Source organism: Ranitomeya imitator, chromosome 3 (assembly GCF_032444005.1).
Source record: "Ranitomeya imitator isolate aRanImi1 chromosome 3, aRanImi1.pri, whole genome shotgun sequence".
Classification (NCBI taxonomy): domain Eukaryota; kingdom Metazoa; phylum Chordata; class Amphibia; order Anura; family Dendrobatidae; genus Ranitomeya; species Ranitomeya imitator.
The window spans coordinates 92,268,543-92,285,605 of NC_091284.1; the positions used below are offsets into that span (position 1 = coordinate 92,268,543).

At 38.0% G+C, this 17,063-nt stretch overlaps 1 protein-coding gene across 3 annotated transcripts in view; it reads right to left on the reverse strand.

Moving 5' to 3' along the window:
• Window positions 1-327: 327 nt before the first annotated feature.
• LOC138672780 (cytospin-B-like) overlaps window positions 328-17,063 on the reverse strand; it is a 442,687-nt gene continuing 425,951 nt past the window's right edge. For all 3 annotated transcript variants that reach the window (XM_069761133.1, XM_069761134.1, XM_069761135.1), the window contains one exon: window positions 328-507. In XM_069761133.1, coding sequence (XP_069617234.1) covers window positions 343-507 — 165 coding nt within the window. In that variant the 3' untranslated portion in view covers window positions 328-342. The remainder of the gene's footprint in view (window positions 508-17,063) is intronic.

Consider the following 17,063-nt stretch of genomic DNA (forward strand, 5'->3'; position numbering starts at 1 on the left):
GCATATTTTACAGAACCACCATCATGGCTAAAAGCAAGATCTGGTGCCTGAACCCAAAGGATAGGTCATCAATATTATATGCATGTACAGAGGCAATAGGCAGTAACTACTAAATACCCCTACTGTTGGCAGTTACTGTGCTCATAGTGGTTGCCATCCATCTTTCACACCCCTGAGGAGCATGTACACTGCAAAGTTGCAGTTCATAACATTTTACAAATATATTTAGGCTTTACGGGAATAATGACAGCCAATATGTGTCCCGTGATGGCTGTTACTAGGGACCTAATTATATTAACCATTTTGAGATCTGGGTTACGGTCTCTACTGTGTCTATTATATTTATTCACATAAAAAGAAGAATTGCACAAAAATGGAAAAAGCGAGTACCTTGTCTTGGCTGTTGAGCTCATGGTATGGTATATGAGCTGGCAGATATGTGTGAAGCAGGGCACAGAAAGCCAGGCCATCGCTCCAACTGCTACTGAAGTTTGTTATATCGATATTCTGTGAAAACACAAAGGAATAATAATAAGTTTTACACTGCGTCCATAAAACACAAGGGGCTGTAAAAACATCTTCCTCTGGTTAGGCTCCGGCCAACTTTAATGACTCTTTTGTCATAATATTAGAGCTTAATTCTAATGAACAATTAATTACTGAACTTGGCCGAGTCAGATCTTTCACTGCTTCCTGTATTTGCAGTTATTGGAATAAAGCCGTATTTCCTTTCATTCATTATGAGCAGTTGCCAACATACAGCATTAGTCCACTGTCACCAGCTCAGTAGCTCCATGTGTTCAATGAGAAATGGTTCTGCCAATGGAGAAGCCATACAAGTCGTCATATGAGGTCAATATGCTGCATACCTAATTTGATATTATCCAACATTTTATCCTATTACAATATACAAACTCTGAAGGGACATGCTTCTCATCAACGGTCAACGGAGACCGAAAAATTATTGAATCATTGAAATAATCACATTTTTCTTTCAACAAAACCCTTAGTAATATAATTTTCTATGGAAATTTTCATAATTTCCAAGCTCACTAAAGGAAACCTGTCAAGTGATTCATGCTTGCCGAACTACATGGACACATGAGTTAGTGACCACCTCTTGCCTTCTGGACATCTAAGTTTCACTCCGAAATGCTTAAGTGTTTCAAAGAAAAACATAGTTGCACCAGCTTCCCTCTACCCGCTCTGCTCTTTCCCTATATGTGTGCACAGTGAAGGGGGAAACCTGTCAATATAGTTGAACTGTCTGGGGAAAAAAAAATTGGAGACCTGCCTCTTGGACCATTCACCTCATTCCACATCCCAAGCTAATGAAAAAAAGACCAGTCTTCTCAATTATGCTTTCCATAGTTTGGGCAGCATAAATCAGCAGCAAGATTAATTTTTGAACTACATTCACCCAGGAAACTACCTAGCATACCACCTCTTATGTGCATTCCCACCTAATTTTATGCACTCATTCCTTTAGTTTTATCCACCTCTCGTGTCTCCCCTTTTCCCCATAGTTTGTAAGCTTGCGAGCAGGGCCCTCACTCCTCCTGGTATCTGTTTTGAACTGTATTTCTGTTATGCTGTAATGTCTATTGTCTGTACAAGTCCCCTCTATAATTTGTAAAGCGCTGCGGAATATGTTGGCGCTATATAAATAAAATTATTATTATTAAGCACTACAAGTTTGCCCCATGTCTAGGAAATATTTTCTATAACTGGTTTTACCTTCCCATCCCTGTTCTCTCCCAAGCCACTCTGTAGACTGGATATAAAAGTATGCATACCCCTGTTAAAATGCCAAGTTTTTGTCATGTAAAAAAAAAATCATACCAAGAAGAATCAGTTTGAATTTATAACCGCACGGAGTCTGGGTAGGATTCTATCGGCATAGGATATAAAAAATTGGCAATTTTTGCCCACTCTTCCTTGCCATAGCGCTCCAAAGCTGTCAGATTGCAAGGGCAGATCCTGAGTACACTGCTCTCCTCAGGTCATCCAATAGATTACCAATTGGATTCAGGTCAGGTTTCAGCTGGTCAATTCAAAAACTTTTGATCTTCTGGCAAAACCATTCTTTTGTCGATTTGTATGCTTAGAATCATTGTTGTGTTGAAAGATAAAATCCCTCTTTATCTTTAGCTCTTTAGTAGAAGCCTGAAGGTTGTGTTGTAAAATTGACTGATATTTGGAACTATTCATAATTCCCTGCACCTTGACTAACGCCCTAGGTCTGGCTGCTGCCAAACAGCTCTAAAGCATACTGCTGCCTCCACCATCTTTCACTGTGGTTTTGGTGTTCTTTAGGTGATGTGCAGTGCTGGATTTAAACCAAACATACCTATTGAAATTATGGACAAAAAGTTCATCCTTTGTCTCATCAATCATTAGACCATAACACATTTTCTCACATGTTTTTACCAGACTTGATGCAGGCACTGGTAAAATATAGCTGGACTTGGATGTTTTTCTTTGTAAGAAAAGGCTTCAACTTACTCCATATGCCAGACATATGAAGAAAACAGGAGGTTATTACATGCAATACACAACTAGTACGTGCCAGAGATTCTTACAACTCATTTAATGTTGCTGTAGGCTCTCTTGGCAGCCTTGAAGACCATTTTGTTTTCATCAATTTTTGAGGGACGTCCAGTTCTTGGTAATGTCACTGTTGAGCCAAATTTAAGCCACTTCTTGATGACAGTCTTCACAGTGTACCATGATATATCTAATGCCTTGGAAATAATTTTATAGCCTTCTCCTGAATGATAACTTTCACAAATGAGATCCATTTGCTGTGTTGTAAGCAGTTTAAGGGCTTGTGCTGTAAAATGCAACAAAGAAAAACTGAGGAAAATCCTACTAAAACAGTATATGGGGTTAATCAAAATGACTTGGCATGATGACAGCTGTGTACTGACTACTATTTAACATGAGTTTAAATGTGATTGGTTAATTCTGAGCACAACCAAAACCACAATTATAAATGGGTGTAAATACTTGAGCAAGCACATTATTTTGGTTTTGTTATTTTTCCCCTCAAAATGATTAAAGTTTGTTTCTCAATGCATTTGTTCAGATTATGGATGACATTAAAGGTGTAAAAAGTTTTCAAATGTTTCTTCTTGGTAAGATTTCTTTACGTGACAAAAACCTGTCATTTTAACAGGGGCGTGAATATTTTTTTCATCCATATCAACAGGCTAAAATCCATGTGAATGGAGACCAGATAATATCATTTGATTGACAGGAGATTATTGTAATCATGTTCTTGTATATGTTACATGTCACAAACTTTGAAATAAATACTTTCTTCAGCTTTGGTTTATTAGAAATAGATCATGCAAAGTTCACTATTTCACATTCTGTTGGTTGGAGATTGGTATCTACAATATTTCCCATATTCTTAACACCAATATTATAATCAAAGTAAGATGTGGATAATAATATGCAAGTGACATCCAAAATATATTGATCTTTCATGTGATACAAGCTTCAAAGCTAATGTGTAGCTTGCACCTTATATGGCCAATTATTCTGAACTTCCATTACGTCAACATTTGAAAGGTGTTTTCAAAATTTTACAAAATTTGCTCAAGAGCAGGGAATGATAGAAGGTAAAGAAATAATCATTGCTTACGAGGCTGCTCCAGCACCGCCAATCATTTGGGCTCCACCAGTGATGGCGCCTGTTACGGATCTGCAACACAGGACTAAGGTAGAAGGGGGAAAGCTGACCCTGCACTATGACTAGGCTGAAACCCTATGATGGGGTGGGCGACCAATTCCTTGCGAATAGACCCACTGACGATCCTAGGTTAATCTCAAGCGAAGACCTATAGATAAGGGGAAGGGGTACCCTAAAAGAACTAAGGGCTGGGTACAAAAACGGGTCACCTCCTAGTAGAAAACACAGAGAAGGCTGCAGAAACCAATAGAAAACAGAAACTACGGCTAGCAGAACCAGAGGTACCAGTACTGCACAAATAACACAAACAGAACACTAAGCAAATCACCAAGCTAGCGCTCAAGCAGATTAACACTGTTGTCCAGCAAGGACTGGGAGGCAGATACTGGTTATTAAAGAGTGAAACAAACACCTGACCCAAGACAAACCCAGCACTAGAGGAAAAAGTCCAGCAGCCACAAGAAAATGGCGGATAGTAACAAACTAATGTTAATCATCAACTTGACCACTGCGGCAAATAACGGGCATCGGCATTTGCATGTAGAGTACATGACCTCTCATAGCCATCAATGGGCAGCGGTAGTCATATGAATTATACATGTTAAATCATGCAGGATTGGCAGGGACCACCAGAAAGCTTGAGAATTTAAGAGGTAAGTAATGCTTATTTCTTTATTTCAGAACATTCAGTACATTGACCAACTTTTGTAAAATCAATGTCAATCAAAAATCTCCTTTGTACTCAATAATTGTTCCTGAGCATCTAAATGTGATTGTGATTTAAGTGAACCTCTACATTCAGCCCGTTCCTTCACAGTGAAGGGTTTTATTGCTGGTAAATAGAACGACTAGGGGCATGGTAGATAAACAAGACATAAAAGCTGGATACCAATAGTTATAGGCCGCTGCAATTTATTCCTTGTGAAGGATTTTACCTCTTCATTTCCATCTGATCCAAGTTAAATGAAATGAATTCCCAGGATGCCTGTGTCGTTGCCAGGACGCTCTCCGAAATAACCCTCGATCCTGCACTTTTATTCAGCGGACTATTGCTGCCTAAACCTATTTACCCTTCATTCATTGCTCTGCACCGTCTTCTCTATGAGTGACAGACAGGAAAGGTCATTTATGTTGATCTCTATGCTGCGAGCAGTCAATAGACATCTAAAAGTATTGGATAATGTGTAAATGAATGTATATTTTAATGCGATAGGAGACTCGAGTTTTGTGTATTACATTTATTACTACATAATATAACAATTTTATTGATAAAGGAGCAAAACGATAGCTGGACAATATATTGCCGTAAGATAAAGACAAAGGGTTTATCGTATGATCTGCATACATTAGACCTTGGATGACCTCTTGATCTAGGATTGTACTGGAGCTCGACACGGTCTTGGCTGAATTATGACAAAAGTGACATAACTATTGGATATATCGGTATTAGATTAGCCACCACGGGATATTTCTAGATGAAGTGGAAATCTTAGGTTTGGTACCAGCCTTCAGGCTTGGATTATAGGAAGGACATTACATGCATATATAGTGGGCCTCCAGAACCTGCTCAACCTGTTCTTTGGCCCCATCCACTCCAGAAGTGGTGGCCATACATACTCGTGGCTCTTTTAAATCTTTTAACCCCTCTATCACGTGGCGATTCTTTTTTTTTTTTTTTTCACCTCTCCTTCTTTCAAGAGCCATAACTTTTGTATTTTTCCGTCAACATAGCCGTATGAGAGCTTGTTTTTTTGCAGAACAAATTGTACTTTTGAATGACACAATTCATTTTACCACACTGCGTACTGGAAAACTGGGAAAAAAATTCCAAGTGCGTTGAAACTGCAAAAAAAAAAAAAAAGTGCAATTTCACAAATGTTTTGTTTTTTTTTATTTACCATGTTCATTATATGGTAAAACTTACCTACCAATATGATTCCCCAGATTTATAAGAGTAAGCAGATACCAAACATGTATAGTTTTTTTTTAAATTTAAGTGGAGAATAACATTTTTTGCACCCTGACCTGGCATTTTGCTGACAGCATTTGGGGTAGCTATGATGTTTTTATCGCTTCTTATTGTATTTTATTGCAATGTTGCGGTGGCCAAAAAACTTAGCCTATGGAGTTTTGATTTTCTATTCACATTACACCATTTACCAATCTGATTTATTTTATACTTTGTTAGCTTGGACGTTTATGAAAGCAACGATACCAAATGTGTGTATTTTTTTAAATTGTTTTATTGTTAATAGGGCAAAAAGAATGTGACTCGAGTTTGTGCTTTTTACATTTTATTTTTATATTTTATTTTTCAATTTTTATTGCATTTAATAGTCCCCATAGGGAACTTGAAGATGCGATCATTCGATCGCTTGTGCAATACATAGTAGGGCTTCAGCATTGCTATGTAAAGAGAAAAATCACGATCTCCTGTGAACACCAGTCACAGGCTGACTTTCACAGACCGATGATAATGACAGGCACGGGGGTCATCGGCAGACCCCTGTCTGTTATGACAACCCATCGTTGCGCCAATTGAAGCATGGAACAACACGCTCCCCTGCCGGCACACGTTAAATGCCTCTGTCAGAGACGGACTGCAGTATTTAACAGGTTAACAGTCACAGGCACATGATGGCTGATTAAGTCAGCCATCATGAGCAGGGAAACGTACAAGCGCAGCGTGCAAGCCCACATCAAAGGCAGGGACGCTATAGATTATGCAAGTTTACGTTAAAGCTTGTGAAGGTTTTAAAGCATAAGAAAGTTGCCGGATTGACGCCATACACTGTAGTTAAAAAAAGATGACCATCCTTATGTACAGCCATCTATCCTATATGTGGTTTCAGTAAGCAATCTGATTCTTAGAGGGAGGATGGGAGACTTCAACAAATTTTTGACCAGGATCTTCCGCCAAGACATAATTTGGCCCCCACTTTATCATATGATGTCACATCCTCCCGATAAATGTTGACCAGATATTAGAATACACACCAAAATATTTTCACAAGTGTAAGGAAATGTCATGTATTTATTTTACATGAGGTATTTAAGTCCATATAATATAATATATATAATAATTTTTATTTATATAGCGCCAACATATTCCGCAGCGCTTTACAAATTATAGAGAGGACTTGAACAGACAATAGACATTACAGCATAACAGAAATACAGTTCAAAACAGATACCAGGAGGAGTGAGGGCCCTGCTCACAAGCTTACAAACTATGAGGAAAAGGGGAGACACGAGAGGTGGATGGTAACAATTGCTTTAGTTATTCGGACCGGCCATAGTGTAAGGCTCGGGTGTTCATGTAAAGCTGCATGAACCAGTTAACTGCCTAAGTATGTAGCAGTACAGACACAGAGGGCTATTAACTGCATAAAGTGAATGAGAACATTCATTTTTTTTTTTTTTAAATAGGCCACACAGGGATCGTTACGTTAATGCATTGAGGCGGTAGGCCAGTCTGAACAAATGAGTTTTTAGGGCACGCTTAAAACTGTGGGGATTGGGGATTAATTGCATTAACCTAGGTAGTGCATAGTGCATTTAATTCCAAGCAATAATTCAGAGAAGGAATAAGAAAATATAGAATGGAAATACATGATCATTTTTGTAAATTGCATCATTACTGGTAAGAGAACAGCAGAGCACATAGTATTTTGTACAGATAACCCGATCAGTCACATTGACCACTACTGCAGACCAGCAAACTTTATGATAAGGTTATAGGAAGTATTGCAGAACCAAAAGAACAAGCCTGGGGTTATATGTTGCAAAGCAGGAATTTCCAGTGTGATCCAGCATTTAGAGCTGCTGCTAACTACTGCCAAGAACATTCACAATTGCTCAATTATCATTAGCTGCATTAAGAAAACTGTTCATGGCGCTCATAGTGCACAAATGGTGCTGTACAATCTGGTGGGAATATCAACATTCAAACAAAGGAGTTATGGGTTTGTTTTGGGGAGAAATGGGAAATATCTGATCAGTTAATTGTTGCTCAGGACAAATGTAAGAACCAAAAATTATAAATCAGGAAAAAAATAAAAAAAGCAAAGTGAACATATATTCCCTTAAAAAACATCTTTAATATTAGGATATTAAAAACACCTACCCAGTGAAAATATGGCATAATACCAAAAAATGATGAAGAAATGACCTAACAATCGACCTAACAAATGCCCCTGCAATAGGCCTGTCTGGATACCTGCCTTGCTGTGGAGGTGGAAACCCTAATAGCCTGAGTTCGGCGCCCCCACTCGACCTAGTCTATCCTTCTCTCCCCTCCCCTAGGCCTATTGCAGGGGCATTTGTTAGGTCATCTTTTCATCATTTTTTGGTATTATACTATTTTTTCACTTGGTAGGTGTTTTTTTAATATCCTAATATTAAAGATGTTTTTAAGGGAATATATGTTCACTTTGCTCAGGACAAAGCCTACAAAAATATATTTTCAAACATTAGAAAAATATGTGTATTATACGAAGGTTTCCTAAGGTGGGTTATCCTTAATGGACTTGTGCAAGGTTAGAAAAAAGGGTCTCCTTTTTCAACAGAAGGAACACCACTTGCATCCATGGTCTGTGTCTCGTATTGCTGCTCTCAAGAGAATTAGAACCAAGGGGGTGATTAATCAAGATAAGCTTAGTGTAGGCTAGCACTACACCAGCTTCGCCAGCCTTGATGGAGTATGAGAGGTTTCAAATTCATTACAGGGCCCATACCACTTCATGAATTCAGCATTCTGATACTGGAAACTGCACGGAAATAGGTGAAGTCCTGAAGACCAGTGACAGGTAGTAAGGTTACTAGAAACCGCAGAGAAACAGGTGAAGTCCTGAAGATCGCCAAAAGGAAGCAAGGTAACTGGAGACCGCAGACAAGTAACTCAGGGACTGAAACTACAGAGAAGCAGCAGATGTCCTGATGAATGTCTACTGGAACTGTGCACAGAAAACTAAAAGTATTACAAGAAAGTCTTAGAGCAATACCAAGACACAGGTGTGTCTCTTTACATATGCCTTGGAAAAACAACATATTGATTACGCCGGGCAACTTGCAAAGCCCTACATGGAGCACCATAAAATCAAATGGACCGGGGCATGTGCGTAACACAATTTTTCATCTAGCTTTTGTCACCGTTTACTAACAGTGTGGCATCAGTTTATCTCAAATACAAAAAAAATGACAATAAAAATATCGAAGCTTCTCCTATCCATGAAACAGAAAAAAATGAACAAAATGTGCATGAAACATGGATGAAACATAGATGACATCCAAGTGCTGTTTTTTGTCACTAAATGAAAAACACGGCTGGAATTCGTACATGAAAAACAAACATCTAAACGCGGCTATGTTGCAAAACCTGAAACAACCCATAGACAAAACTGGTGCCGTTTTCTGGAAAAAGGCAAAATATTTTTCTAATTCCATGCAACTCTTAGAGGGCCAATATATTCCTATAAATTAACGTATAGAAATCCCCCTTTCTTTTCTTATGGTATGGCTGATATTTGCCAGTGCAATAGATCATACCCATTTAGTATAAATTAAGCAACAGGGCAGATCAATGACTTGCGAGTCAAATATGCCCCCTCAGTTGTTGGCAGCTGCAGGACTCTTTAGGCCCTTGTGGCACCAGGGAGGCGATTGCATTATTAGAACTAGTAAGGAAAGTCAAAACCATATCAAGTAGTAACGCTATATAAAACATGTCTCACAAGCTTGTAACATGGCTCAGCACTGTCACCCTTATTTGAATGTGACCTGAAACCGAAGGTTGCGGACGTCTAAATTAGACCTACTCGGTGACTTATATAGACGTTACTCATTTGAGAAATGCATGTAACATTTTGTAGATCAAGAAATGTTCGGCAAGCTGAAAACAACTTTTAGTTACGGATAGAGATGAGCGAATCAATCTGCAAATGATCGTATTTGAGCCGCATTTCCTGAAGTCGAACATGTTGAGATTCGATTCACAGATTGCCAAAAATCTTTTTTCAGACTTGCACCATTTCCCGCACTGCTGAAGACGGTGGGCTAATGTAATTTTGAGTTGTTGCGTGGGTCTCCCTATAAAGACCTGCACCCATGATATCTTATGGATTATCAAACTTTGTACATTGGTGGTTAAAACCTGGCCCATCACACATCAGTGGTTCTCAGTGGAGCACATAGCAGATTAATTTACCATCTCCAGAATCACTGGGTAAGTGTCTTTCTCCCGTACAGATTAAGCTCTTATGGTCATCGAGGTCCACTCTCTTTTTCCTGTAGAGCATAAGGCTCTTCTGATCAGTGGGATCTGCTCTCTCTTTTTCCTGTGCAGTATAAGATCTCATGATCAGCGGGGTTCTCCCTCACTCATTTAGAGTGTATACTGTTATGGTCAGTGGCCTCCTCTCTCTCTTTTCCTGTTTCTCTCCTGTAGAGTGTAAGCTTTTATGATAAGTATGGTCCTCTTTCTCTAGTAGTGTGTAAGCTCTTATAGTCAGTGGGGTTCTCTCTCTCCCTTCGGTAGAGTTTAAGCTCTTGTGGTTTGCGGTTCCCTTTCTCTCCCGTGTAGAGTGTAAGCTCTTATGATCAGCAGGGCCTTCTCTCTCCTCTACGAGTATTTTACGAGCAATTACAAGCTACCCAGTATTGTGATTCATGCAAATTTATTCACCACTAATCAAATTTTGGTTCAAAATTTGGTGAAATCGGCAAAATCAAATTTCAAAAGATCCGCTCATCTTAAATTACTGTACACTGTAGGCAAGTTTTTCCACAATTTTTAAAAACACACACTTACTAGATAAGATGTGACATAAGTATTGCATAACATTTTTTTTGCCTATTAAAGAAATTTTCCACAAATTTTTTTTTGTACAAAGCCTTGCAAGTCAAACTTTTCAGTCATGGTGGTAAGCACCTGACAACATATATTTCTTTCCAGTAGCCACTTACAAGATAAATTTGGCTTCATTCAAATGAATGACTGTCTATGAATTGCCCTGAGGGCAGGGGCCACCAGGATGAGTTCTTACAGACCCACTCTTTATTCTTGCACATATAGGCGGAGGAGCTCTAATAAGGCAGATGGCCACACATACTATCTTTAGGAGACAATTTTATTTCTCAACAGTGTATTCTTTATATTTTGGGCAGCTACATGCAGTAGAAATGAACATATGCGCTTGAGTTATCACAGATGAAACGGTTAAAGGATAAAATGGATTTTGCTTCTTATACGCTGCATCATGTAGTCGTGTGTAACAATAACATACGGTTAGAGACGCGTGACACTATAACCATGGTTTCATGATGGGTTTACTAGCTTGAGCACTACGGCTGACGTTTGTTGATAATCTGACAGGTAATGCGATCCATGTTAATTGTCAATTTGCTAGTACATTTGAGGAAGTGATGATCTCATGAACCTTTCCCAAGGGTCAACACAAATTAGTCTTTACCCAGGTTACTGAGTTTTTCCAATGGCGTAACACAGAAGTGGAGAAACAAACTCTAATCCAGACATGACCTTTGGGTCAGTATCACAGATGGGTTCTAAAGTTATTTCTAACAGCTCCGCAACATTTACAAACTGTTCACGGTTCAAAGCAGCTAAACTCTTGTTAAGTGGCTACTAGACAATTATACCCAAACATTAAAGTGGACTCGTAAGATCTCCTAACATACAGTATCTACTAATTTATTCTATTCTCCAAAAATAATGTATGAGCTTCCTTTCTTAGAACGTTTTGCTAGGCTATTCATGTTACTCATACTAGAAGTCTATGAATAAGTTGACAACTGGGTGTTATCAATGGTGACACAGTCGGACACTGTCCAATCAAAATTGACTGATTCTTGTAACGGCTAATTGCCAATTAATTCAGAAATATTTCAGAGGAATAACAAAGAAAAGTCACAAGAGAGAAGTATGAAAAACTGTACCCTAGAAATGTTACTACTTGCGGAATACTAGAGCCAACATGTTGGGGAGATGGTTGAGATTTGTAGACTATTTTAAGCAACCATGGAGTGGAAGTGAGGAATAGCTGAGCTGACTTCATATTTAACAAGGAACTCAATTTTCTAGATGTTCAGATTATTTGACAAGGAAAGAATTTTGAAACGACATTGTTCACATAACAGTACAGATTGTAATATTTTTTTACACTGTAAGAGATATCATGCTTCACGTCTATTCAAAAGTATTTCTAAAAGTCAGGTCAAAGAGAATAACGAGTACCGCTGATCATCAAAAGAAGAATCTGAGAATGGCAAGTACATTTTAGTATCATCAGAATTATGTGCAGATTATAAATAAGAGAACGAAAGACTATAAAGAATGTCTGATTTATTATATACAAAATAAAATGTTTACAGACCCCTGTTAAAATGCCAGGGTTTGGTCAAGTAAAACAATTGTATCAGTAACAATTTGTTACTATTACAAATATCTCGCTGAGGATCTGTTTATACCAAGGAAGGTGACGGGCACAAGGGGGCATTCTTTGCGTCTGGAGGAGAGAAGGTTTTTCCACCAACATAGAAGAGGATTCTTTACTGTTAGGGCAGTGAGAATCTGGAATTGCTTGCCTGAGGAGGTGGTGATGGCGAACTCAGTCGAGGGGTTCAAGAGAGGCCTGGATGTCTTCCTGGAGCAGAACAATATTGTATCATACAATTAGGTTCTGTAGAAGGACGTAGATCTGGGGATTTATTATGATGGAATATAGGCTGAACTGGATGGACAAATGTCTTTTTTCGGCCTTACTATGTTACTATCAAGAAAAATAATTTCAGTACTTTTTTCACCCTTAATTTTACCTAAATATGTACTAATTCTATTGAGAAACAAACTGAAATAATTTTGAGTGGAGGGAAATAAAAATATATAAACTAGTTACTACATACTAGATTCCTTGATAGGGCGGTGGTCCAGGGAACTAGTCTGATTGCCGTATGTGGAGTCGGGAAGGATTTTTTTTCCCCAATGTGGAGCTTACTCTTTGCCACATGGTTTTTTTTTGCCTTCCTCTGGATCAACATGTTAGGTCATGCTAGGTTAGGCTATGGGTTGAACTAGATTGACTTAAAGTCTTCCTTCAACCTTAATAACTATGTTACTATAAAATAATGAGGTTGCCTAAGTGTGAACAACCCACTTAAAATTTGGGATGTGGTTGTGTTCAGAATAAGCCAATCACATTTAAACTCATGTTAAATAGTAGTCAGTACACAGCTGCCATCAATTACAGGGATTCTGACCCTATATAAAGTTTAGCTGTTCTAGTAGGTCTTTTTCTGACATTTTCCTAGTTATGTTTTACAGCAAAAGCCATGTTCAGTAAACAGCTTACAACACAGCAAAGGGATCTCACTGATTAAAGTTATGAGACAGGAGAAGAGTACAAATTTTTTTCCAAAGCATTACATATACCATGTAGCACTGATAAGGTGGCTGACTAATTGCTCATTTTAATAGCTCAGCTAGCTCCCTTTTCTAACCCAGCTGATGGATACACAGAGAATATCAGTGACTCTTCTAGTGAAAGGAGTCATCAGCCAGCCCCCTTTACAGAGAGCATTGGTCTTGTGGCAACACAAGAAACGTTCTTCTTATGTATTTTTTTTTTGTTGACAAGAACTTTAAATACTTAATTTCGCAAACCTATATTTTTTGCAGCCCATGTATAAAGATAAAAAATGAGCAAATATGTTATAATACATGTATAATTTATTTACGGATTTGCATTGGGAAAATGGTTGTTTTTGTTATTTTGTCCCTTTTGTTTTTTCATCCCTTGTTTTCCCAGTCACACAGGGTTTCCTCTTGTCACACTAGGCAATGTAATTGTGCTAAAATGATGTCAAAAACAGATGTAGAGAACAGTGTGTAGAATAATACACAGTTTAGCCGGTCATGGGTCAGTACATGTAACGGACAGCAGTTCCTTACTACTTATGTGTTAAACTTATATATAGCGCAGTGTGTTATTTTATAAGAAAAAAATGTACTTTTGTTCTTTCCATTAATAAACATACCGTGCCTCAGTAATATAATTGCGTCAAAGCTAATTGACCAATTCGTTCACAATTACCTAGATATATCATTGACATATAACTTAGGTAACATGCTAAAAATAATCAGAAAAAAACAAAATTGTTGGTCCTCAGTGATTTATACCTATTAATGCCTAATTGAAATGTGTGATATATAGCCATCAAATGGTCAACAGATATAATTTAATAATTGGATAAGTCATTAAATACAGATGATATGGCATTGCAAGACAATGAAGAGGTTGCAGTTTTATTTTTCAGGCAGGAGGTTATGACTGTAAAAAACACAGAAAAGCAAAAAACTGGATAACACAAGAATAATTTCCGCTCAGGATTGTGCAAGTTTAATCCACATTCTTTCTTCCTTCTGATAATACAGAGCGGGAACTCATCCTCTGTAAGGCTATTTATCTGCGGAGGGACAGGCACAGTCCGTACATTCCTTGGCTGACGAACCCAGCCAACTTCAGCTCTTGCCAACATGTTTTACATTTATTCAGCATCTTCTCCCGATGCAATGATATTTTTTCACGCCTCAAGCAAATTCTTATACTTAAACAGATCCCACCATTTAAAATAAAACAAACAAGCATAAAACACTCAACATGGTAAAAAAAAACCCTTCTCTAAAATGTACGATCACATTCGAAGACCAATATACAATTCAGTAGTATGACTTTGTAAACGCATAGCATTACTTTGGTCCAGTGCTGCATACACAATTCTACTGGTTAGTGAGTGCTACAGAGCCGCAGACATCCATAAAGCAGCCCAAACACTTTCAGATAAACCCTGGCAGCAATTCCTGAATACCCCTGCAGTCAATTACCCATATATATATATATATATATATATATATATATATATATATATATATATATGCAGACTTGAGTTGATGAAGCCTGATCAAATTTTCAATTAGTAGAGAGGTCCTTATCTATGAACTGTTCCAATATTTATGGACACAACTGTTTATCACTCACATAATGGTAATTGTGCTTAACGTCACCTGTCTTATCTATGGCATTTTTCTGGGCTGTATTGTGCATAAATATGTGACTCTCCAGAATTTCTTTTAGTCTACGCCTGATGAAGAGACCTGTGTAGTCTCGAAAGTTTGCAATTTGTTACCATTAAAAGGTATCAACCACTGAGGACTCACATCTAAATATTTTCTAGAGAGGTATAGGCACTGCTGACCATTTTTTCCCCAATATCTGCCATCTGCTATTTGGGAAAAGTTGAGACCCCATATATACAGTACATTAGAGAGCTGGCCACTCAAGCTGAAATCTGTGGGTTCAACCGACTTTTACCTAAAGTATATAGGCATCTTATGTCACATACTACTTCTTGTTAAAACGCTGTCAAATTACGGCCCAAAATAAAAGTGACCTATAGCGCCCAACTAAACCCGCCATAAAATACCTAAGGTCAAATAACTTTTACGTAATAATATATAGTCATTACATAATAATAGTCATTACATAATACCACATCCACTGAGGAGGTTTCATATATGCCCGACAGCTCTACTTTTAGCATTAATGCAACAATTCACATTAGGCAGCACTAGGTGGCTCAGTGGTTAGCACAGTAGCTTTGCAGCGCTGGGAGTCCTGGGGTCAAATCCCACCAAGGACAACATCTGCAAGGAGTTTGTATGTTCTCCCCATGTTTCTGTGGGTTTCCTCCAGTTTCCTTCCACGCTCCAAAGACATACTGATAGGGAATTTAGATTGTGAGCCCCAATGGGGACAGTGATGGTAATGTCTGAAAAGAACTTTGGAATAGGATAGCGCTATATGCAAAGTATAATAAATGTGTCTTTCTTGTGATGATGTGTTGCCAGATGGTACGGTATTACATAAACGCAGCACCATCTGGTGGATGCAATAGGAAAAGTGTCCAGTGTAGTTTGTTCTGTTCGCATCATCCTGGACATTTTGCAATTATCGCAACATCGAGCTGAATGGATGTCATTAGGCATGATACCGCCTACACAAAGGATTTCCAAGCAAGTTACTTTCATAAGTAAAAAGGATATAAAACAGGCTTTTTACAGCAGAACTCTGCTGTGTAAAAACGTTGGGACACACAGATGGAACTTACTTTATTGGTACAAAATTACCTAGATGTGGTATGAACATGGAATATGTGAACATTACAGTGGAATGAACTCATATACCATATGCTTTAACACCGGTCACAAATTGTTTTGATTTATTGAATATTAGTGGATCAAAGCACTAATGGGCAATTAAAGTGTTCCACCAGCAGCTAAGGGCTCATTCAGTCATTTTTCTTGTACACAAAAACCGATCTGAGTTTCATCAGTGTTTTTATCAAAGTTTGATCAGTGTCATCTTTTATCATCAGAGTTTGGTCTTAGTTTTATCAGTTTTTCACGGAAAGAAAAAAAGGTTTCTCAAGCTTTTTGTCTTTAACAGTCTATAAAAATCGGACAGCATGCAGATTGCATCCGAGTGCTGCACGATTTTTTCCCTGACTGGTAGAATTGCATTAGATATCATAATCAATATGGCCTATTTTAGAATATCCATGCCCAGTAATGCTGTACTCTCCTAATATAACTATTATTGTCCAGCACAAATAATATGGAATGTGTACATTTCACTACAACTGTATATTTTCTGAGATCATTCCCTTCCTAATAAGCACAGAAACATTCAATATGCTTATCGTAGGGCTTCAGCTCTCTGGTAGCAACTTGGATACACAGGCACAGGATTTCTATATCAATACATAAGGTTTGTTGTCAATCATAAAATATACAAGTGAATAACAAACAGTCCTTTCTTCAGGCACAGTGAATCAAGGTTAATATAGCAGCCTCACCAATCTCTGTATTAGGGCTCATAGCCATCTTCATAAAAAAATGTCCGATATTGACAAGGGTCATGGAAGTGGCATGTGCTCTTCATGCGAGTACATTACAATTTTATCACCTAGCATCCGATTGAAATCCAAATCACATGCGAATGCAATCTGTATGCAATGCGATTTTAACATGAGCTTTTACAGATCGTTATTTAAAGATAGTTTTACAAGGCAATATTTTTTGCTGTAAAAATAAATTAAAGGGAACACTTAAACAACACAATGTAACTCCAAGTCAATCACACTTCTCTGAAATCAACCTGTCCAGCTATGAAGAAACAACAATTGTGAATCAATTTATCCTGCTGTTGTGCAACTGGAACACACTACAGATTGAAATAGCAAGACACCATTTCTGTGTTCTCATCCTTTTTGCCTGTTGTTTTTGCCATTTTGC